At 51.5% G+C, this 22,346-nt stretch overlaps 9 protein-coding genes across 9 annotated transcripts; 7 read left to right on the forward strand and 2 right to left on the reverse strand.

Annotated features, from left to right (window-relative positions):
- Positions 1–34: 34 nt before the first annotated feature.
- On the forward strand, positions 35–4,686 carry GT037_002087 (serologically defined colon cancer antigen 1; the record flags this gene model as incomplete). The annotated part of the gene is made up of 8 exons (XM_038927134.1): positions 35–221; positions 279–405; positions 459–500; positions 547–592; positions 645–834; positions 1,163–1,215; positions 1,268–1,336; positions 1,396–4,686. The coding sequence occupies 8 exons, from the start codon at positions 35–37 to the stop codon at positions 4,684–4,686; spliced, it is 4,005 nt and encodes a 1,334-aa protein (XP_038790426.1).
- A 468-nt stretch (positions 4,687–5,154) lies between these two features.
- Positions 5,155–6,771, forward strand: GT037_002088 (uncharacterized protein; the record flags this gene model as incomplete). The annotated part of the gene is made up of 6 exons (XM_038927135.1): positions 5,155–5,396; positions 5,601–5,769; positions 5,850–6,111; positions 6,171–6,326; positions 6,392–6,562; positions 6,677–6,771. 6 exons carry the CDS (start codon positions 5,155–5,157, stop codon positions 6,769–6,771), a joined length of 1,095 nt encoding a protein of 364 aa, XP_038790427.1.
- An 88-nt stretch (positions 6,772–6,859) lies between these two features.
- GT037_002089 (uncharacterized protein) lies at positions 6,860–7,859 on the reverse strand (the record flags this gene model as incomplete). Its single annotated transcript, XM_038927136.1, has 2 exons — positions 6,860–7,657; positions 7,716–7,859. The coding sequence occupies 2 exons, from the start codon at positions 7,857–7,859 to the stop codon at positions 6,860–6,862; spliced, it is 942 nt and encodes a 313-aa protein (XP_038790428.1).
- Positions 7,860–9,602: 1,743 nt separating this feature from the next.
- Positions 9,603–12,044, forward strand: GT037_002090 (rabGAP/TBC; the record flags this gene model as incomplete). The annotated part of the gene is made up of 2 exons (XM_038927137.1): positions 9,603–11,636; positions 11,700–12,044. 2 exons carry the CDS (start codon positions 9,603–9,605, stop codon positions 12,042–12,044), a joined length of 2,379 nt encoding a protein of 792 aa, XP_038790429.1.
- A 1,470-nt stretch (positions 12,045–13,514) lies between these two features.
- GT037_002091 (uncharacterized protein) lies at positions 13,515–13,673 on the forward strand (the record flags this gene model as incomplete). The annotated part of the gene is made up of 1 exon (XM_038927138.1): positions 13,515–13,673. A coding segment is annotated over one exon (159 nt), but the record flags the coding sequence as incomplete, so codon positions are not given.
- A 673-nt stretch (positions 13,674–14,346) lies between these two features.
- GT037_002092 (uncharacterized protein) lies at positions 14,347–14,688 on the forward strand (the record flags this gene model as incomplete). The annotated part of the gene is made up of 1 exon (XM_038927139.1): positions 14,347–14,688. One exon carries the CDS (start codon positions 14,347–14,349, stop codon positions 14,686–14,688), a length of 342 nt encoding a protein of 113 aa, XP_038790431.1.
- Positions 14,689–15,518: 830 nt separating this feature from the next.
- Positions 15,519–15,860, reverse strand: GT037_002093 (uncharacterized protein; the record flags this gene model as incomplete). Its single annotated transcript, XM_038927140.1, has 2 exons — positions 15,519–15,574; positions 15,632–15,860. 2 exons carry the CDS (start codon positions 15,858–15,860, stop codon positions 15,519–15,521), a joined length of 285 nt encoding a protein of 94 aa, XP_038790432.1.
- Positions 15,861–16,778: 918 nt separating this feature from the next.
- Positions 16,779–18,353, forward strand: GT037_002094 (uncharacterized protein; the record flags this gene model as incomplete). Its single annotated transcript, XM_038927141.1, has 1 exon — positions 16,779–18,353. One exon carries the CDS (start codon positions 16,779–16,781, stop codon positions 18,351–18,353), a length of 1,575 nt encoding a protein of 524 aa, XP_038790433.1.
- A 2,743-nt stretch (positions 18,354–21,096) lies between these two features.
- GT037_002095 (uncharacterized protein) lies at positions 21,097–21,573 on the forward strand (the record flags this gene model as incomplete). The annotated part of the gene is made up of 4 exons (XM_038927142.1): positions 21,097–21,107; positions 21,179–21,233; positions 21,350–21,432; positions 21,489–21,573. The coding sequence occupies 4 exons, from the start codon at positions 21,097–21,099 to the stop codon at positions 21,571–21,573; spliced, it is 234 nt and encodes a 77-aa protein (XP_038790434.1).
- Positions 21,574–22,346: the final 773 nt, after the last annotated feature.

The raw sequence follows: 22,346 nt of genomic DNA on the forward strand, positions 1-22,346 counted from the left end.
ACGCCTGCATAGACGATTCTACACGTGCTCCACCATGTCGCGCCCTCTTTCCCTCTTCAGCGTCCAGGCGATCCTGGTCCTCGCCATCGACGACGGCTCCCGCATCCTCACAAAGTACTACTCGAACCCGCACCCGCCGGCCGGGCACCAGAATGACTACCCTGGCCAGATTGCATACAAGACGGTCAAGGACCAGAAGGCTTTTGAAAAGGGACTGTTGGGTGTGTAGACCGTTTCCGTGTCAAGCTACCCGCCCATTCGTCTGACACGTTGCACAGAGAAGACGGCCAAGCAGACGACGGACATTATACTGTATGACGGCAAGGTCATTGTCTTCAAGATGGAGTCGGACGTGATGCTCTACGTGGTTGGAAGTGCCGAAGAGAACGAGGTTCTGCTGTACAGGTACGGCCGCAGCCCAGCCTGGGCGACTCGAGCTCGAGCTAACACATGTCTAGTGTCGTCCTGGCATTGAGAGACTCGCTCAACATCCTCTTAAAGTAGGTTTGTCACGCACGGCTCGCCAACTTGTCTAATGCATAGCAGGAATTCGGTTGACAAGCGCACCGTCATCGAGAACTACGACCTTGTGGTATGTGCCCACCGTCGCAACTTTCCTAGCTTGCCTTGACTAACATGTGCAGTCACTCGCTGTCGACGAGCTCGTAGACGACGGTATTATCCTCGAAACGGACCCGGTCATTGTTGCCTCGCGCGTCAGCAAGCCCCCAGCTCAAGACATGACCTCGATGAAGAACATCGACCTCTCGGAACAAGGATTCCTCAACGCATGGGAGTTTGGCAAGAGACAGCTTGCCGAGAGGATACGGCAGGGTCTCTAAGCGCATTCTGTTTGCTGGGCATGGCGTTGTTGGAGTTTGGGATAAAATGCATCTGGCATTGCGACTGGTATGGCCCGGGACGCGGCGCATGGTAGAGTTGGTAGCGCGCTGCACAAGATAAAGATCCGATGAATATATCCTGCTTCTACTGACGCCTTCAACAGACGCCTGTCATGTCTGCTACGTGCGTGTGAACAAGGCGGTTAGTAAGCGTTAGGCCAGGAACCACGTCCATTTTCCATGACCCTTGCAATCGCGCTACTTGCCCACCTTCGTCATCGCCGCAGCCCACCAACAGTCGCCAACCCCACTAACCACAGACTCTGCACACGGCATCACCATGAAGCAGAGGTTTTCCAGCTTGGACGTCAAGGTGAGCAGCTTCATGCTGTCGGCCAAATGGAAACTTGCTAACAATGGAACAGGTCATAGCCCATGAGCTATCCGCAAAACTCACCTCGTTGCGAGTCACCAACGTCTATGACCTGAGCTCTGTATGCGTTCAACTACTTAGTATCCATGCAGCCTAGCCCCCTTGCTGACACTCAAACAGAGAATCTTCCTCATCAAATTCCACAAGCCCGACCACCGCGAACAGCTACTTATCGATTCTGGCTTTCGCTGCCACTTGACCGAATATGCGCGAACTACAGCCGCCGCGCCTTCCAGCTTTGTCGCAAAGCTGCGCAAATACCTGAAAACAAGGCGAATCACCTCAATCAGCCAGATTGGTACCGACCGCATTCTCGAGTTCCAATTCTCCGATGGCTTATACAGGCTGTACTTGGAGTTCTACGCTGGCGGCAACATCGTGCTGACAGATGCCGACTTGAACGTCTTGTCTCTCTTGCGCAACGTAGACGAAGGCGAGGAACATGAGAGACTGAGGGTCGGTCTAAAGTACAACTTGACTCTACGGCAGAACTACGGCGGTGCCCCGGAGCTTACAAAGGAGCGCGTGCGCCAAGGGTTGCAGAAGGCGGTTGATAAACAACAGGATCAGCCTGCAGCGACAGGGAAGAAGGCGAAAAAAGCAGCCAAGGACTCCTTAAGGAAGGCGCTGGCCGTTTCCATTACCGAATGTCCCCCTTTGCTAGTAGACCATGCGCTGCATATCGCAAACTTCGATTCGACTCTCAAGCCTGACGAGGTACTTGCTGATGATAATCTCCTAGGCAGTCTTGTAGAGATTCTACAGAATGCAAGGAACATCACCGACGAGGTCTCGACGCCAGATCAGATCAAGGGCTACATTCTAGCCAAGCCAAACCCATCCGCATCTACGGCCGATGACGAGGCTTCTGAAAAGTCCAAACTTCTTTACGACGATTTCCATCCCTTCCGTCCGCACCAATTTGAAAACTCCGACTATAAATTCTTAGAGTTTGATGGTTTCAACAAGGCGGTAGACGAGTTCTTCTCCTCGATAGAAGGACAAAAGCTCGAGTCCAAGTTGACAGAACGCGAACAGCAGGCCAAGAAGAAGCTAGAGAAGGCGCGCAAGGAGCATGAAGATCGAATCGGTGGATTGCAGCAAGTGCAGGATCTCAACTTCCGGAAGGCAGAGGCGATATTGGCAAATGTGCATCGTGTTACCGAAGCTACCGAGGCTGTCAACGGATTGATCAGACAAGGCATGGATTGGGTCGATATTGCGCGCTTGATTGAGCGTGAGCAAAACTCTGGAAATGCGGTCGCGCAACTCATCAAGTTACCGCTCAAGTTGCACGAGAACACTGTCACGCTGCTGCTCGACGAGACTAACTGGGAGGAGGGTCAAGACGATGAAGACGAGGGTAATGAGACAAGCTCTGTCAGTGAAGATACAGAAGACGAGGATGACAAGCCTAAGAAAAAGGCTCCTACCCCGGCCGTGTCCACTCGGCCTCAACTGGCTATCGATATCGACCTAGCTCTGAGTGCATGGGCGAACTCGACCGAATACTTCGATCAGAAGAAGACAGCTGCCGACAAAGAAGATCGCACCCTGCAAGCATCGACCAGAGCGTTGAAGAGCCATGAGAAGAAAGTTGCAGAGGACCTGAAGAAGGGTTTGAAACAAGAGAAAGAGGTACTAAGACCAGTGCGCAAGCAGCAGTGGTTCGAGAAATACATATACTTCATCTCTTCGGATGGCTACTTGGTCCTCGGAGGAAAGGATGCTCAGCAGAACGAAATTATCTACCGACGCTTCTTACGAAAAGGAGATGTATATGTTCATGCAGATATCAAAGGAGCGATGCCAATGATCATCAAGAACAAGCCAGATACTCCAGATGCCCCCATCCCTCCTTCGACACTATCGCAAGCCGGCAACCTCTGCATTTGTACATCTGACGCATGGGACTCAAAGGCTGTCATGTCAGCTTGGTGGGTTCGTAGCGATCAGGTCAGCAAGACTGGACAGACGGGCGAGTTCCTCCCGGCCGGTATGTTCAACATCAAGGGCAAGAAGGAATTCCTACCACCAGCTCAGCTGGTCGTAGGTCTTGCTGTCATGTTCGAGATCAGCGATTCCAGCAAGGCCAACCACCACAAACATCGCGTGCAAGAGACAGCAGTTTCTGCCGCGGAGATGGCCGACGAGCCCGCGAATGACTCGAGAGCTGCAGACGCGTCCAAGACTGACAACAGTGATGACGAGGATGACTTTCCAGACGCAAAAATTAACTCAGATTCGGAAGACGACTTCCCTGATGCGAAGATGGAACATACTGAAGAGAGCGACGCTGAATCTGAAGCCGCAGCGCCTAGGAGCAATCCCCTCCAGTCTAGGACTGCAGACGCGAGAGACGACTTAGACGAGGAAGATGAGCTAGCCACCGCCAAGGATGGCGACGAGTATGCCATGTCTGGCGGCAAAAACGGTTCTGCTGTAAATGAAGAACCCCAAGAAGACGCAGGCTCGGTAGCAGATACCGAACAGACTGTGAAATCTACTGGAAAGCGACAACTATCTGCACGAGAACGTCGCCTAGCAAGGAAAGGTCAACTCCAAGACTTACCCCAAGTTCCGTCTGACGCTGGTCCTACAGCTGACGGTGCTGGCCAAGAAGAGGATTCTTCAGATGAAGAGGGCAACGCAAAGAGCCCTCCGAAGGCACCCTGTACCGTAACAACGCAGAGTACGAAACCAAAGAATGCTCCCTTGCCCCGAGGCAAACGTGCGAAAGCAAAGAAGCAGGCGGCAAAGTACGCTGCACAGGACGAGGAGGACCGTGAGTTAGCAATGCGTCTCTTGGGTTCCAAGTCTGGGCAGCAAGCTGCGGAGGCTGCCGCTCAAGAAAAGCGTCAGAAAGAAGAGCAGGCGCTGGCTGATAAGCAACGCCGTCGAGACCAACATTTACGCGCGCAAGCCGCAGGCAAGGCTGCTGAAGAAGCTCGTCTACGCGCCTTGGAGAACGCCGAAGAAGACGACGAGGGCGATGAAGTCCTCAAGACGAACCTGCAGAACCTCGACGCATTCACAGGCCGACCATTACCAAATGACGAGTTGCTCACCGCCATTCCCGTATGTGCTCCCTGGTCTGCTCTTTCCACCTACAAATACAAAGCCAAGATCCAGCCTGGCTCCACCAAACGAGGTAAAGCCGTCAAAGAGGTCCTCTCTATCTGGGATCATGCCGGGAAGGACGCAAAGATAATCGACAAGAACAGCCAGGACGTCGAGCGTATCTGGCCCAAGGAGATTGACCTGATCCGAGGGTGGAAAGAGACAGAGGTCGTGGGCGTCGTGCCTGTTAGCAAGGTACGAGTCATGATTGCCGGTGGCCGCCGGGGTGCCGATATTGCGAAGGGAAAGAAGAAGAGTGCGAGAGGCGGCAGAGGCTCGAAGAAGAAGTAGAGGTTGGATGCGAAGCTTTGAGATGGGGCTGGAAATTATCGTAGTATCATGAAATTTTGCTAGAGACTTGAAACTATTTTCGACATCTAGGCCACATCATCTACTATACAGTCGATGAATCGAACCACAGTCTGTTGAATTTCACCATATCCATCTTTTTCTGCCGAGATTGGTATACTTAGCAGTAGTACCTAGTTCGAGCATACTATCACATCACCACTCAGTAGAACTCACGATGGTCATTTCGCATTAGGCTAGCACCACTAGTCCCTGCATATGACAACCAAGTGACGCCATGACATCGTGCTAAGTAATCTAAACCAAGCTATGTCAATACCATCGAAAGCATCGTACGGATCGACATGCGGGGTTACCGTTCATATTTCTGACGTAAATACAATCCATATCCAATTCGCTACACCAGTCATTCACCCTTACCAAACAAGCGCAGTGACAAAATATCACACGATGTCCTCTGAAATCAAACCTTTCGACTCCACTATCCTCCAACCAGAAGTCGATCGCCTCTTTCGCAAGCTAGCCGATACAAGATTGCCTACCCTACCCATTGTACCTGATGCCGGCGAAGACTATGGACCATCACTCGAGTGGGTACAGACATTGTACAATCACTGGCTCAACAAGTTTGATTGGGAAAGAGCTCAAAAGCAGATTAATGAGTGGAACCATTTCACGACTGAGATCGAGGGGTTGAAGATACATTTTATACATCAGAAGGCGGAGAAAAGGGATGCGGTGCCGTTGTTGTTGGTTCATGGGTGGCCAGGAACATGGTTTGAGTATGCCATTACTTCCTCTCTTCAATTACTGGTTATACTGCAGATTTTATCTCATGGTATTGTCTTTGAGGATACTTAAGATATCTGTCCTGTGGACTAACAAGAAGAGTGTAGGTTCCAGAACGTAATGCAACCCCTATTGAACCCTGAAAACGATACACAACCAGCTTTCGATCTCGTTGTCCCGTCGCTACCAGGGTATTGCTGGTCGCAAGGTCCACCGAGGGGTCATACCTTGCAGGATACTGCGAGGTTGTTTGATGAGTTGATGAAGAGACTTGATGTACGTTTTCCTCACTGTCTATGCCATCCAACCGCATTCCTACTATGAGTTCTTCCATTGACGAACACCACCTCCAACAGTACACGTCTTACGCCGCCCAAGCCGGAGACTGGGGTCACTGGGTCGTCCGCGAACTTGGCTCTGGTCGGCATCCCAACTGCAAAGCAGTGCACACGAACATGTGTCCTGGCGCACCTCCAGAAGGCACTAGCCTAACGGAGAAAGAAAAGAAGGGGATAGCAAGAGCGGAGTGGTTTCTAGGGAAGCCGCTAAATGAGACGCATATGGGGTATGCGATTGAGATGAGAACACGACCGCAGACTATTGGCGTGGCCTTCAACGGTACGCCACAGAGACCATGGTGGTTGAGTAATCGCAAGCTGACATAAGAAACACGACAGATAATCCCGTCGGAATCATGATGTTCTTTGGTGAGAAATACAACGAACTTGCTGATCCAAGTTTAGGCACAGCGACACTCGTTAACGAGCAGTGGCTACATGATCTTTGCACGACGCTTTCGTTGTATTTCTTCACGCCACCAAGTGTCATGACGAGTACGGTTATTTTCTTTTCAGCTTTCTTCCCCGCCACATGCGCCGTGCTAACAAGCATACCACAGGTATGTTATCTTATTACAACAATGTGCGTCACGAAATGTACACCAAATTCGACGCCAAAGAAGAAAACCTGATCCGCGTGCCTCTGGGCGTGAGCACGTTCCCCTACGATGCTTTTCCTGCGCCTAAAAGTGGTGTCGAGACTACATGTACGGATCTGAAGTTTTTCAGAGGTATGTCATGTGTGCGATCGGGATACCCAACGTGTTTCGTGTGGAATCGAATGGAATGGGACGAGATTGGATGAGGGATGATGGAAAGGTGGGATATGCTGACAGGCTTTACAGATCATGACCGTGGAGGACATTTTGCCTGCATGGAATGTCCGGAGGAGATGGTGAAGGATATGAGAGAATTTTTCGGAAAATGGTACAAGGTTTGAAATTTGAATGTAATGAACAGTATGATGTGGCGAGCAGTCTGGTTGTACCTTGCCAACGCCTTTTGCTGAACTTACAACATCCATAATCTCATTTATAAGTCGTAGGGGCAAAGTCAACACCCAATTCTTTAATCGTATCCAAACAATGACCCAGCAAGACCTTCGCATTCGTTCTCTTCTGCAATCCCTTGATCATCTGATGACTCCGAACCCACGCATCGTGATCTCTTGCTAACCAGCCTTGTGGTATACTGTCCTGAAAGTTCTCCTTGACGTGATACTGATCACTCGTGAAGATCCAGGTTCCGCTTTCCTTCAAATTCACCTGCATGATCGTTAGTCCGGGTGTGTGTCCAGGTGCATGGTGCAAGTTGATGCCAGGAGCAATCTCATAGTATGCGCCATGAAAGGGAACCCAGTTGATATCGAAAGTAAGGTAATGAGGGAGGTAAACACCAAGATCGGTCTTGGTAGCGACACTATAGAAGGCGTGTTTGAGTTCGAGCTCATGAACGTAAACGGGTATGTTTTTGCCTCTAAAATGGTCTAGGCCGCCAGAATGATCGAGGTGCAAGTGCCCTATGATGACCATCTTTACGTCTTCAATCTTGTGGCCGGTCAAGGCGATTTGTTCGTCAAGGTTCATAGACTTGTCGTAGTCGACTCGTGAGAAGACGTCTTGAACGTGTGTACCCGCGAGATTGGGGTAGTCTTCTCCACCGCCAGTTTCGTATAGGATGAGGCCTTCAGTCGGATGTTCGATAAGGATACCGAGCATGACAAGTCTACGGCGCTTGCTTACGGGATTGGGGTTAGATAGCGAGGAGGCGTTTGCTGCACGGATGAACCAGCCATCGTCACATTCGAGTATACCAAGATGGAGGATCTGATGACGGTTGTGTTAGGATGAGTGTAGTTGGTAAGGATGCCGCCAGGAGTCATACCCAAAGTTTAGTTCCCTGGATGTGGTCATCAGTTGTGTTCTCTATCCCAAGAAGCTTTAGTCGCATACCACAGGAGCCTGATTGATCAAATCTAAGGATGCCATCACGGGTAGCCCTTTGTCCAGATACGTCCAGCTGAGGCATTCACTCTAGATTTATGTGCTCTCGCGCCAATGTTTTCTACACAAGGTTCGCCGACTGCCAGTCGTGTGACGCTTGTCGCATGTTCCCCGCAGTTAGATATCGACAGATAGCCACACACTGACGACACGCTGAAAAGCGATGAGGGGTAGCTACTTGCACGCCCCACGATTCACAATTCTAGAGTGGGGCTTCTTTTGCGGCACCGGTTATCCGTTGGATAAATCTGGAAGTGCGGATGGACTTGGTTGGTCGAAGTTGAGAACGACATGTTCGTATTAGAGCCAGGCTACGATGACCGATGCAGACGAGGGATATCACAACGCGACCAACAGAACCGCCCACTGCTTACGTTAGTCGAAAAAAGGCGTCATCAGTCTGAGTCAGTCATCTAGATGGTGATGGCACAATTCAACCCAACATTAACATCAGTGGAGGCATGTGTGGTTGCATCGAGCCTAACAGTCGAGTGAGAAGGGCTTTATGGCGATATTCAGAGTGAAATTTCGGATGGTCTTTCTGCATGTCTTGACCGTCGGAACTCAGACCCAGCAGAGGTTTGCTGCAATGTATGAACACGAGCGAGATGTAGCCAGAAGTAGAACCCGCATATTGGCAGGTTTCGTATGAATTCTGTCATGGCTACGAGGCTCTCTGAGCCTCCGCGAAAAATGCTCATTGCTCCCAGGGCTCAGTACGACTGTGCAGTCCAACATAATACGCGTATACCTATTGACGTACTTTGTGCTTTCTCTTGTTTCGACCAGAAGACGTACTGTTGGCGTACAAGTATGCGCAGCATCTTGTGAGACTGGTACACTGGCCGAGCGTACTGGTGAGGGTTTGAGTGGCAGTATGCAAGGGAGGGAAACTAGAGAGCACCTTCCTCTTAAGGCGACCATAACGAGACAGCCCTTGGTGTGTTGGGCTTGAGTACAGATTTCGTGGACCTCAGCGTGGTAAGCACGAGAACGCTGTGATTGCCTGTGCCACCCGAGTAAAGGGCTTGTTGTCTATCCAGCTCTTGCTCTGTTTAAGTCTGCGTCGTATGACAACTGATACGATAGCAGCTCAGCTAGAATATGACGTTGGGATTTGTTAGTCGGCATCCGCGTTGAGGAGCCATGACCGGAAAGTTTATTGACGCGTGGAACAGCGATCGTCGCCGGGGGTTTGGCTTTTGTGGGGTGTCGCGACGCTTCAGCGGGGCATATTGAGCGTGATTGCAGGAACAGGGGTGTCTACGCATCATGTCCCCAGAAAGCGCGCAGAGTGCAAAACCCAAGAGGTGTGAGGGCGCGATGCGGTGAGGGACAAAGAAATATGGGATGTCGTGGTTGAGGAAAGTACGGGCCGGTCAAGTGAGCAGGCGTCACCCTTCTACCGGGCACGTTGAGCATCTGGGCAATCTCCGGCCGGCAACAAGTCTGGAGAAGGCATGCGACCCACGACCCGATTGATAGCGACGCCCCTTTTCCCCAGTCAAGTCAAGCCATGCCGGGATCTTTTTTGATCCCATAGTCGTCGCATAGGTCTTTGCTTTTCAATTGCACCATTTGTCCATAGCATTGACGTTGTTACTCTGTGCAAACATAGCCCGGCATACCTTCGTCGCTGCACTTTGGAAGTCAGAGTCGCAGGTTGCCGTCTCGCCCACACCCTTTCATTTCCCTTCATTTCGCTTTGCCAGCCGCTATTCTCTCCAGGGACCGACTCTATGACCAGGACCTGCCTGCGCCTCACATGATGAGAGATGAGGCTGGAAACTCCGCTGGTCACGCCGCGGTGGAGACGTCCGAGGCCTCGAATCAGTTGTCGCAGGTTCCCTCGAATGCACACAGCATCTCGTCGACCAAGGGCCCCGCATCACGATCGTGGCTCACCAATGTCCGCCGACCACGCACTTCACCCGGGCCTCGAGCTTTCTCCCTGAAGCGGACGCTACTGAACGAGGACGACGACCGCAGAGATTCGGCCTTAGCACCCTCCAACGGCACTACCACCAACGAACCGCCCTCACCTACTAGCCTGCGCAAGACGCCGAGTCTGCCTGCTATTGTAGTGCAGGATGAACGCTCCCCAGGTCCCAAGAGCCACGCGTCACAACGACGTTGCTCACTAGATGATGCCACACTCGAGCAAGAGGCCGAGTTCTCTGGCCTAGACACGTACATTCCTACAGGCAGCTTCGACGACTTCTCTTCGGACGCGCAGATATCTTTCTCCAAGCGAGGCAGCATGATGTTGGGTGGCAAGAAGGTAAACAGGCGAAGCAAACAAATGGATCTCCTTGTGGAAGCCGCGCCCGCACCAAGCACACCACCGCGACAAAAGGAGCAGGCGCAACCAAATGAATCACCCAAGCAGGACCCTTCACCCTCACCCACACCCGCGACGAAGCACCTTTCACCGCGATCCACCTCACGTTACTCGACCCGCGCACGATCAACGAACCACCGAGTACTATCAGCCGATGAGATGACACTGTCGCGCAAAGTTCGCTGCATGTACATGCATGGCAACGAGAGTGCTGTCAATTGGGATACACCCGAGGAGGAGACAAGCAGTGTTCAGAACAGCTACCTGGGGAGCAGCGCTGTTACCAACACCCCAGCTAATGGTTCGTCGGTGCTCGTGGAAGGCAACGAGGACACAAGTTCACTCATAAGCTCACGACACGGGAGTGTGATAGTCAAAGAACCTACAGAGGCAGCCGGTGGACTCGAGGACTGGGCGGATCTTGACGGTGGAGAGGTCGACCGATACGGTTTTATCATACCTAAAAAGACAAAGTCGAAATCCGATGCCGACGGCCCAGACGGACCCGACGTGCCCCGCATGCAGCGAGTCACCACAACACTACAATTGCTGTCTGAAGAGCCTAGACGACGGCGTCTAGGGCGCAGCGCATCGAGAGCTCGCTCTACTCGTTCTGTAGACCCACGCTCAGGCTCACCTAAGCGGCGGCTTTCTGGCAAATCTTCAAGACCCGCCAGATCGATTTTCTCAGGTCGCACTTCAGATACGCACAGCAGTCACAAGCCCCTGCGACACGCGACAAACAGGTTACCCCATAATCGAGACCGCAGGCTGAGGGACGAGGCGAGTGACATGCTCAAGCTACCGCCCGGTCTAGCCGAGGTTGCGGAACAGCAAGAAGGAGGAAGGGCTGCACAGGCGATGAGAGCAAAGGAAATCGAGCGCAACGAAAAATGGCGTAAGATGGCCAAGGTTGTCAAAGCGGGGGCAGATAAGGGGGGCATGCTGTTTGAATTTGATACCAAAGACCCTAAGGTCATCTCTCGCACATGGAAGGGCATACCTGATCGCTGGAGAGCGACTGCGTGGTACTCGTTCCTTGCTGCGAGTGCCAAAGCCGACGCAAATAGTCCAACAGAAGAGGAGCTCATCGAAAGCTTTTACGAACTCCAGCTGGAGAGCTCTGCAGAGGACGTGCAGATTGATGTTGATGTACCTCGTACTATCAACAGGCATATCATGTTCCGGCGGCGGTACCGTGGAGGCCAGCGACTTCTATTCCGCGTACTGCATGCGATGTCACTGTACTTGCCTGAAACTGGCTATGTCCAAGGCATGGCTGCACTAACCGCAACACTTCTTTGCTATTACGAAGAGGACCGAGCTTTCGTCATGCTAGTGCGGTTGTGGCAGCTTCGAGGCATGGAAAGACTCTATGAAGCTGGTTTTGAAGGACTCATGGAGGCTCTAGATGACTTTGAGCTGAACTGGCTGTGCGGAGGTGATGTCGCAAAGAAGCTAGTAAGTCACTACTACTGGAGAGGCTGACGACTTGGTATATGTGCTAATCAAACTCTTTTGTAGATTGATCTTGGCATTAGCTCGACCGCGTACGGTACCCGGTGGTACCTGACGCTGTTCAACTATTCATTACCTTTCCCCGCTCAGCTGCGCGTCTGGGACGTGTTCATGCTACTGGGCGACAAGTCTCATTCCAACTCGCCGACGTCCAAGTTCAGTGGAGACATGGATGTGTTACATGCTACATCGGCTGCGCTTATTGATGCCACAAGGGAGATCTTGCTAGACTCAGACTTCGAGAACGCGATGAAGGTGTTGACCTCTTGGATCCCTATTAAAGACGAAGAGCTGTTAATGCGCGTGGCGAAGGCTGAATACAAGATGCGGAAGAAGCGAGCCAATGCTTAAGGTAGGCTGGCGCTCCGGAATCCTGGAACTTGACACCGACCTGGCGGAAGCGTGCGATCTTGCAAGCGGGCGCGTTGCAGGTTGGAGTTCGGTACACCACCAAACACGGCATCACATCCAACCGAACATCTCTTCTTCCATACCTTTTCCAGCAGCCAACGGTCGATCATTCCCAGATGGGTGGCTTGCAATGATGTTCCATCGGTCGCATGGCTATAACGTGGCTGGCACGTTTCCCAAGATTTGCGGCATCATGAATTTTATTTTGTTTTTCCAGGCCATACCACCTACGCTTTCCAGGTTTTACCCGCGACGCATCACTTCCTATTTACCCTTTAGGCGTCTTTTAGTGGTGCAACGTGGATGACACCACCATCATCATAGTATGAGGAATGCCTGACTCGCCCACGTTTGGGCCACGTTTCTGCCAGGCATGCTTCGGGAGAGCATCCTTTGACCTGATGGTTGGGTTGTGTGCCGTGGTGGCACCTTTTCTTTTGTCACTTCTGAAGATAGCCTCAAACGTCGGCGCATACATGGAATGCCTCTTCATCAAGATACCTCTTGCTTCCTTTTTCTAGTCTGCATTTTCACCGGTCGAACGATACAGGGAATATCGTTCATCACATATATCCAGCATAATTCTGACTAAATGTAGTAATATAATAGTTAATCTCCCACAAGCATGGAAATTATCAGACTAGTGACCAAATCGAAGAACATGTTCTCGAACATCAGAAGCTTCTGGAAGAGTAAGAGATTTGCAAACAATAATAACGCTTTCGTGCAAGATCAGCATGGCATCACTCATTTGTGACCAAGTATAAGTGATCATCGCTTCTTTGGCGGGTGACAGACAGCCGGCGGACGGACTGCGGCGACGGGTAACAGGGAGTATTGCTGGGTCGGTCGGGTTGTGGCTCCGCGTACGGCAAGGGAGAAAAACCAGGAAGGTGGACGGACGATCTTCCAAAGACGCGGGAACCTCTACAATAACAACCTCAGCAAGATTCAAAACTCGCAGGTGTAGCGGAGCACGTGATGAGTCTTTTCATATGGAAACCTAATAATTTTGGTAGACATCCCTCTTTCTAAATCGATTACAAAAGGCCGAAGCCACACGGGTAGAGGAAAAGTGAGGCAGAGGTGCTGCATTCGGGCAATAACTCCGACCGACGCACAGCCTAGTGGGTGGAAGAATACACGATCAACACTCGTGCTGGGCGAGAATGTATTGCCCAAGAACGAGTGTGTGTATGCTGTGCCGGTAAAAATAGCCATGTGCACCGGGTAGAGTTGCGATGGCTCCCGATGAGGAAATCACAGATGCCGATTTGGGTGGCGAACCATCGCTACCTCCTGCCTCGACTAGTATATTCGCCTTCCCACTACGCGTACACTTTGCCTCCCTCAACTACCGTCTTGTCACAAGTGGGCAACTGCCTCGACTATCTGCTTCCGTCCTGAGTTACAGTCGGCTACTCCGAACGCGAGGACAGCGTGTCGCGTCTTCGCTTTGCAGGTGCAAGAGCCGGTTTGATCAACGACGCTGATCTGTGGTCTGATTTTCTAAATGTGAAGCGAAGATCAGCAACATGTTCGCTCGATCTAGAAATCGACCTTGTGTAGGTTGACACACCCTTCCCGCGACTACGCCACTTACTCCAGTCAACTTAGGAAAGACAAGCGATGGCAAGGTGCAAGTTTTGTCGGAGGTTTACACCATGAAAGACTAGCCGGTGGGTAGTCATTCACATCTTGGTACACTAATCGGCTGACTAGCGACGGGTCCAATAGCCTACACAACGGAGACGACAGATCGTCCACGGTATTGCAGCTTACGTGCGTCTTGTGCAGTTTTCAGCGACTACCCGCCTGGCTCTGTCTTGTTGGTCGCAAGGCATCGCGATCATAGGGACTACTACACCGGCTCCTCTTGTCCACTGACTACTGCTGCAGGAGTGCGTTAGCAGCAGCTTCGCGGCTAGCCCTCACTCCGACTCTCCGATAATGGCATCAGGCCACGATCCAGCAGAGCTAATGCTTGAACTTGAGTTGAACTGCATATGCTGCTTCTGCTTTTATTCGTCCCTACTGCAAGCCCCATCATTTCCACGATCGGAGACGCTTGGCTCTTCTTGCACAGCAGGAACAACATGCTTTTCCAGTGCATCGTTAGTTTAAGCCGCCATGCTAAGTTCCAACGTTTGTCGGCCATCCCCAAGAATGTGCATGTTCTTTTGGAGAGTCAACACATGCCTCAACGTTAACTCCACCGACGTGGTTTAGCTGGAATCCCGGTATGTGGAGAGGAGGCTATACAACATGGGTACCAAAAGCCATCCCTACACCCGGACCGTTGCCGGACCCTTTCCGCGTGTTGTTTGATGCACACATTGTCATCGGTTTCGCATACGCACCTTTACGACGTACTGTCCAGAAGAAGCAGAACCGTTATCACAACATGATTACTGAACCCATTCCTACTCCTACATTACCAGTTCGGCAGTTTCAAGTCGAGAAATTGTCGAATTTGTCAAGACAACAGAGCTTCTTCTCCACAACCGTATCTCGTGCCCGAGAAGGACGACGTGTTGTCAACAGCAATTTCGCCATGGTATCCCCATTTCGACTGCTGTTATGATGCTAAGCAGCTCAAAATGAATTTGATTGGGCCTAAGGACTAGCCAGCCGGGGCCGGAAATCATACTCAAAGATCCTTCGTACAGATCCGGTGCGCCGCGAGTTTCACGTAGATCCGCTGCATGAGCAGGATAGGTATAGCTTACGCGCCGACGCGGAAATTTACGTTTCTAGTCGATCGTTCGAGCCAGCGCCAGGCGCTCGGGCATTGCGCAACGCCGCGTCTGTTAACCCGTCCCTTCCCAAGGATGGCTTGCGAGCTGTCATCTGCGTTGACATTACGGGCTATGGTGGGAACGCACCGTCAGTGCTGGCGTGTCGCTAATTGCACAAGCATACACACGGAGAGCAGCGCGCACGCGAGGATCAACACATTGGCTGCCTCTACGCGTATCTCCAGCACCCTCGGAGTGACACTCTCCCGGGTCTTCAAGGTTGCGTCGGCTCGATGATCGTTCCTCTTATCGATTGAGCATGCTGTCTGTCACGCTATGTAGATCCGGAGGGGTCCCCCAAGGCTGACAGGTTGAAGACGGTCCCTTGCTCCGTGCCACCATTGTGCTTTTCATCAAAGCACCCTCAGCCGTTGACGCTATGACGGCATGTGTATACTTGTTCGAGCATTACACTAAACTCGGAACAGGTTCTGCAACAGGGCCACAGGTTACATTTCCACCAATTCCAAGGTTTCGTCATGAAGCACGGCGGCTCTTAGAACACGAAAATCTCATTTCACGTTTCCACTTCGGGATATTACATGGCTGAGGTCTGACGATGGTGACGACCCTTCATTTCCTATCATGCGACCTGGACGAGCTAGGTTGAGCCAGTTCACAATCCGGGCAGCGGTAATCTTGCGCTCGCTTCCTCCCGGACGTTTGACCCTGCTGGCTGGTGTTAGCGCACGGCTCAGAATCCCAGGCCACGCCGTCCAGTCCACATGCCTTGAGCCTCGCGTTCAGCCACAGGCACAGATACCATGAACCCAGCAGCGATGGTGGTCCAGAGCAGAGCTGCACAACTAATTACCGAATGCGTGCCTGATGCCATTTTGCCTAGTCGAGGCATTGTAATCCAATTTGCGGTCATCAGCTGCGGCCTTACGACAGCAACATGCGAGCGGTCCAGTACGACCAGAATGATGCCGAAGTCTTCGGGCTCATTTGTTGTCATTGTACAGCACAAGCCGGTAGCACTTGGTGCGTCTGAGCTTCACTTTGTCTGCTCTACAGCATACGGGGGCCATGGGTTGATCGAGGCCAATGTGGAAGTATCCGCGACGCCAACTCTTTATGTCTAGCTTCAGGCCAATGTATTATCAAACTACCGTCGCTGCTTTCAAGCTGAACTTGCTTGGCTGGCAAACGGGACGTAAGTAGTTTTGCGGCAAATGCCAGCGCCACAAGTGGGAACCGCTACCAGAGTTTGCATCAGCCGGAGTCCTTCTCCAGGCGCGTCACATGGTGGGACTACAAGAACGCGCACTACCATTTCTAACAACATTGCACTTGCTGACAACCATCCCGTTTCATGCATATCCCTGCAAAGGTCCCCTCCCACCTTCGCCTGTCGAACGCCACATATCGCCCGTCATTGACGTACGGCCTGCCGTTTGCTCGTGCTACTCTCAAGCCTTTGCGGCCGTCACCCCCGTCGGTTGGTCCAATCCCAGTCGGCCCTCTTCCCTTCTCGTACACCATTCCCCACCGTTGCCCATTTTCACTTGCCTCTCTCCAATCTGGACTTGATCGACCACGCCGGCCCACGCGAGCTTCTACGGGGTTTGATCTTCGTTGCATGCAGCCTCGCCTGTTACTCTTCCTGTGTTCTTTGTCGCCCTGCTTTGGCCGCGAATCAAATCGGGGCTACTTTGCCAGGGACATATTAAGCCTAGGCCCTAAGGCAACGGCTACGATCCCATCCCGGGCCATTTGTGGATGGTGGTCCCGATAAAACGTACTCTGGTGAATAAGTATGTACACTGTTCCTTCTCCTTCCGGACCTACGAGTTTTGGCGCCACCCAACCCAACGACTCATTTCAATGTTGAATTGCTCCTACCACATCTACCACACCGGCTCCACCTTCCTCCATGTTGCTCACACTCTCTAACCCGGTCAAGTCCGATTTCGAATTCAAACCCCATGCCTACTCACCAGCCTTCTCTTCTTCTTCCACGGCTGCTCGATACTCAAATAGGCATCATCGTGGGCTATCCCCACCTGCACAGGAAGTCAACTCCTCTCACAACATGGGCACACCTCACCGAGGACTTCCTCCTCCTTCGGCGATGACGCTACCAGATCCGGCTCGAGGACCTCCATCGATGTCGTCGTCATTAGGCCAGTTACCTCCAGCACCTTCGCAATGGCAAGGTGCAGAAGATGGAATGAAGAACTGGCTAGCGGCGAAGGCCGAAGAAGAAAGACGCAAGCAAGAGGAGGAAAAGACACGACAAGAAACGTTGCGACTGGAGCAACGCAAGGTCGAACAGTCTATGCTTCGAGAATCTATGCAGGGAGGAGTACCGCCTCACCTAGTACCAATAATCTTTGCTGGCATCGGAGGAGGCAACCTTGCAAACATCAGTGCTGAGTGGATACAACAGTATACTACTCAAGTTCAAGCTGCTCACCAACAAGCGCAGGCTCAGGCACAGGCACAACTTTCTCCAGATCTTCGAAGGGACCCACGATTAATTGGACAGCAACAACCAGCAGTCTATGCTGGTCAGGCGCAACCTCCAACAACGATATTGCCTCCGACGTCAGTCCTACCCGGTCAGCCTCTACCGACACAAATACAGCATGCTCCACTCTCTACCAGTGCTTACACTGGTGGACAAACATCACCGCGCTCAAGAGCCGCACAAGCTGGTCTTGGTGGTCCTGCCGCAACAGCCCAACGCTCATTACCTCAGTCACAATTGCCCAGGTTGACTACCAACGAGATGACTGTTCAGCAACCTCCTGCGGCCCCAGCAGGTGTGCAGCAACTGCAGCAGACACAAACACAACAACAAGAGCAATCCTCCCCTTCGATATATTTTCATCATTGGGTACCACCATCATCGTCTTCGGAACAAAAGAGTGCAAGTGGAAATCCGCCAGCTACGCCATCAGGTAAATACAAAACTTCGCCTGTTCACCAGTCACGGCAACGTGCTGCGTCGCACGCGTCTGACCTAGAATACACCAGCTCCCCAAAGAAGCGCAAGGCTCAAGGCCCTCACCCCCCTCCACCGCCGCCTACATCGGCGCCTGGATCCTACACATCGCCGTCCTTCTCGCACATATCGTCGTCGTCAACATCGACACCTGGACGAAGAGGTCATGCACGAAACCGATCAGATGCATCCACACGAGCGGCGGAGGGCTCCAGTGGTTCACTGAGCCGGCGAGGCACCGTTTCTGGCCTTGCGCATGAGACAATTCTGCGACAAGGCGATATTGCAGAAGAAGCAAGAGATACAGATGACAAGGCAAAATCCAAATCTGATCAGACATATGGAACATCACCTCAACGAGATGGTACCCGAGGCCACGGTCAACAGAGCTACGCGCCAACATCAACATCTGCTCAACCTGAAACACCAAAATACGCAACACATCAGCAATGGGATCGAGGATATACGTCATCTCCCAAAAGAGAATCTGGGGACCATTAGATTGGGACGTCGTTTCAGCATCGCAACCGTACGAATTCGGATTGGTTGCTATTGTGATCGCTATCGGTCCTTCGATAAGCTCGCTTCCAATTGCAATTCATCCGAGCGAACGCGAACGCGAGGAAGGAAGAAGTTGGCATGGCAATCGGGCATCAAGAACCTGCTTGCTGACAGAAGGTCAAAAAAGGTGCGATTCTTTACAACAGGTCCGCAAGCGAAATGAGACAAAGAACATCGAGACTTCCAGACCTCCAAATTCCGGCCTTTCCACTTCATCTCAAAATCTTAGTGCACGGACCCGCAACCCCACCCAAAGAACGTCTTCCCTCATCTCATGAAATTACATCGCAATGTCGCGTTTCCACAGCTGCACATACACACATACGCATTTCGACCCAGTGTTTATTTGCTGGTAGTAGGATCTAGATTGCTCCCAAGACGACATCAGATTTGCTGCTAGTATTGCGGACACGGAGTTTATTTCCGGATCCTGCCGTCTACCCCTTTGAGAAAGGCCCCGATCTACTTTCCAGCCTGCACATCTGGGCCTTTTCCTTTTTGCAATCGAACATGCTGGTTATATCTGGCGTTTTATCGCGGCGCATCGACACCCAGTCGAGTCTTAGTATGACTTCAACATTTTTCTTGTTGGCATACCGCAGCTAGGTTGTGCTATCAGACGGCGGCTGTTCTGGATATTCCGCCTCCCCGCCTGCCGGCTACATCATCTTCCATGCAGCTTGGTGCCTTTGTCAGCGGCAGTATTGCCGTATCCCGGTTGCTGTTCTGCGCTTGCGAACCCCGCACGTTGCGAAGAATGCGATACTTGTATACATTGGATACATCTCGCAACGGCTGCAGCGTCGGCACTATTCCCGTTGTCGCTGCTCGTTCGCCTTGTCGCGTGGCTCACTTTACGGTTTCGGTTGTTATTGTTGTTGTTGTTGTTATACTTGACCAGTTGCATCAAGTTCTTTTCTTGGCTACGGCCCATAACGATGCTCGTTAAGCGCCGACTTGACTTGCATAACTCGATTTGAACGGCTGGATCCGAACACTTCATCCTTTCCTGTACTATACCCGGTGTTCTTTTCGATATGGGCTTCGGTGTAAGCTTCCTGTTGCAAACAACTTTAGACTTGTTCTTCCTAGTCGGGCACTGGGGGCCCGTGTTACGTCCGGCATTCTGGCCGAACTTTTCTTGTCAAGTACACTATCGAATCGGTTACCGTTCATGGTATCAGGCATATCAGGTACCTTCCGACACCGCATCAATACCGCATCGCAGGACGAGGACACATCCCTGAGACGTTCTCAATGGCAGCATATCTGTTCGCAGACATCAAGGTTCACTCTCCTTTGTTCAGTACTATGACCACGAAGCGCCACATCGGGCTTCTCTGTTGGCTATCAGATTGTGCACATATACCCCTGTTCCCCATTTTTAGGTGGGCACTCTTTCGGCATCTCACTCGGCTTTACATTCGGTATCCCCTGGCTCGCCTGATGGTAGTCAGTTTAGTTTTCTCTTCTTAGACATGTACATACTTTTGAAGTGGCGACTTTGCATTATGGAGAATCTCCGGTTCGGGCAAGGATGAAGGAGGTTAGATGGCAGGGATTAGATGCAAGCAAGTAGGTAGTGTTCGCGGCAACGCCGTTGCATGGCCGTTGTGTATACCAAAGATCGGCATGAGATATTTTTGTCGGATAGTCACAACCCCGTGTTTAGTGCCCTTGGCAGTTGATCACTTACGTCTTTCCCTATCCAGTAATAACCTGACTCTAGCAGATATTACCCATCCGAATGACATGTCACATACATCAGTCTTATTTTCTTTTCCTGCATCTTGTATCTCTGGATTAGCTGTGCATCATGCAAGGGGCGGTGAGATGAGGCCTTGCGGCGGTGGGTGTTTCACCTTGGACTTGCAGTAGTGGTGTGATTACGCTGATTGGGAAGTCAGAGCATCTTGGTCCTTCGGATGATCTGCTCGGGATGTGGAGGTATTTAGCCAGTCAGGTTTATGCACCGGGATATCGTAGAGGACTGTGTACTGTTTTCTTCTTCTGTTTTTCGGAGCCGAACGAGGATGCTTGGAGTGAGAAAGGGGTTTCATGCGGACTTGGGCGTCTTGAACAAGAGCGGTGTGGATGCTTGACTACTACTGCTAGTCAAACGGTCTGGGTGTATGACTTGAGTTGAGAGTCGTGAGGAGAAGAGCTGAACGTGAACTACTCCTCTCCACTGTGTTGCGTCAGCAGCCAAACACTGGTCTTGGTATTTTGAAGAAGACTAAAAGCCATCGCATGCTCTATAGGAAGTTATACATTGCTGAGCAACACATAAGCGTTAGGATGCTTTTTTCTTCTCAAAGCTTAAGTAATGTCAGTGTAGACATATCTCACTCGAGATTGAGCCACCTCCGTAAAGGGTTAGCTTGCACCAGCCACAGCAAGCTGCCCCGCCTCGTGGCGCTTGCGTGGACCCCACCATGATGGTCCGTGGTTCACCGTCACTGCAGCCTGACGGTATCGCCCAAGGGAATCCACAACCACTTTGCTGCCTACAAACGTTTGCGCCATCACCTGGTCGTAGAAATACCCACGCCTACTTACCCAGCTCACGAGCTCACCCTCACGCTTTCACACCCTCGACTTCCTTTTACGGAGCTCGCTACCGCTACACTCGCGACACCTTCGAGACACTCGCCGGCGCACAAACAATAGAAGAGCCGACAAGATGCAGATCAAGTACGTCGGACTCCTGACGGATGTCATATGGAAGCAAGAAAAAAAGATGCAGAGTTGCTGACAGGCGACAGAGTGCGAACCCTCACTGGCAAGGAGATCGAGCTTGATATCGAGGCCGACTACAAGGTACACCTACCCAACTTTTGTCACCGTATACACACATGGCATCGCTGATCTGCCAACCGGAAACACGGAGAGCGATGTGCGGTAAATTCGAGGAGCGTAACGCTGACGGTACACAGGTCTCGAGGATAAAGGAGCGCGTTGAGGAGAAGGAAGGAATTCCGCCCGCGCAACAACGTCTCATCTACGGAGGAAAGCAAATGTATATCTAAAAGTCCCTAGACATAGTCGAGACAAGGCTAACATAATTATTTTCAGGAACGACGAGAAGACTGCAGCAGACTACCAACTCGAGGGCGGCGCCACACTGCATCTAGTTCTTGCTCTTCGTGGTGGAAACTAGTTTCTCTCATCCTTGAACCTACTCCAATCCTGCTCGCACCTACCGGTCCATACCCCGTTACACACCCTGGGACACGCGTCGACTGACTACGTTATCGCGCGTCTCTGATGATCAGCTCACGATAACGCATCCGTCATCTGGAGGACTCGCACAAATCAGAAGAATGAGCAAGGTGAACGGAGATGTGGTGTAAAGATGACGGACTCTGCAGGGTGCTTGATGGACATTGGAGGCAGGAAGTGGGCATCGAGATGAGCTAGGACAATTGAAGAAATGCACTTGCTAGTAACTCGGATTTTCTTTCTTCTAGATCTATGTGCTGCGAGATATTATCCGTGAAGTTTCTAGTCACGTTACCTTACGGAAGGCAACAGGTCAGCGTACAGCATAAATCTCTACGATGCCATGCTTTTGGCCATTCGCTAAGAGATCCACCACGAGCAGTGCGTATGCTTCAAAGCCGATGTCTTATTACGGAGAATATCTAGTAAGTTTATCAGGATGTTCGGACAATTGGCAGTAATTACTCAGGAATGAGTAATCACATATACTCATGTCACACTTTATACAAAGTAACTGATGAGTAATGCGGTAATTCTTCGCAAGACCGACCTATTCCAGAGAGTCTCCAGTACTTTAGTAGCCTAAGCTTGTCCTATCTGGGACGGCTTTGCAAATAACTACTCATGAGCAGTATGATTACAATACGTTTTTCACAAAACACTACTAGGAAGAGATGATGAATTACTCATGTTCGTCCATCGTTGCTACGA

The sequence above is a fragment of the Alternaria burnsii genome, assembly GCF_013036055.1.
Source record: "Alternaria burnsii strain CBS107.38 chromosome Unknown 750, whole genome shotgun sequence".
NCBI lineage: Eukaryota > Fungi > Ascomycota > Dothideomycetes > Pleosporales > Pleosporaceae > Alternaria > Alternaria burnsii.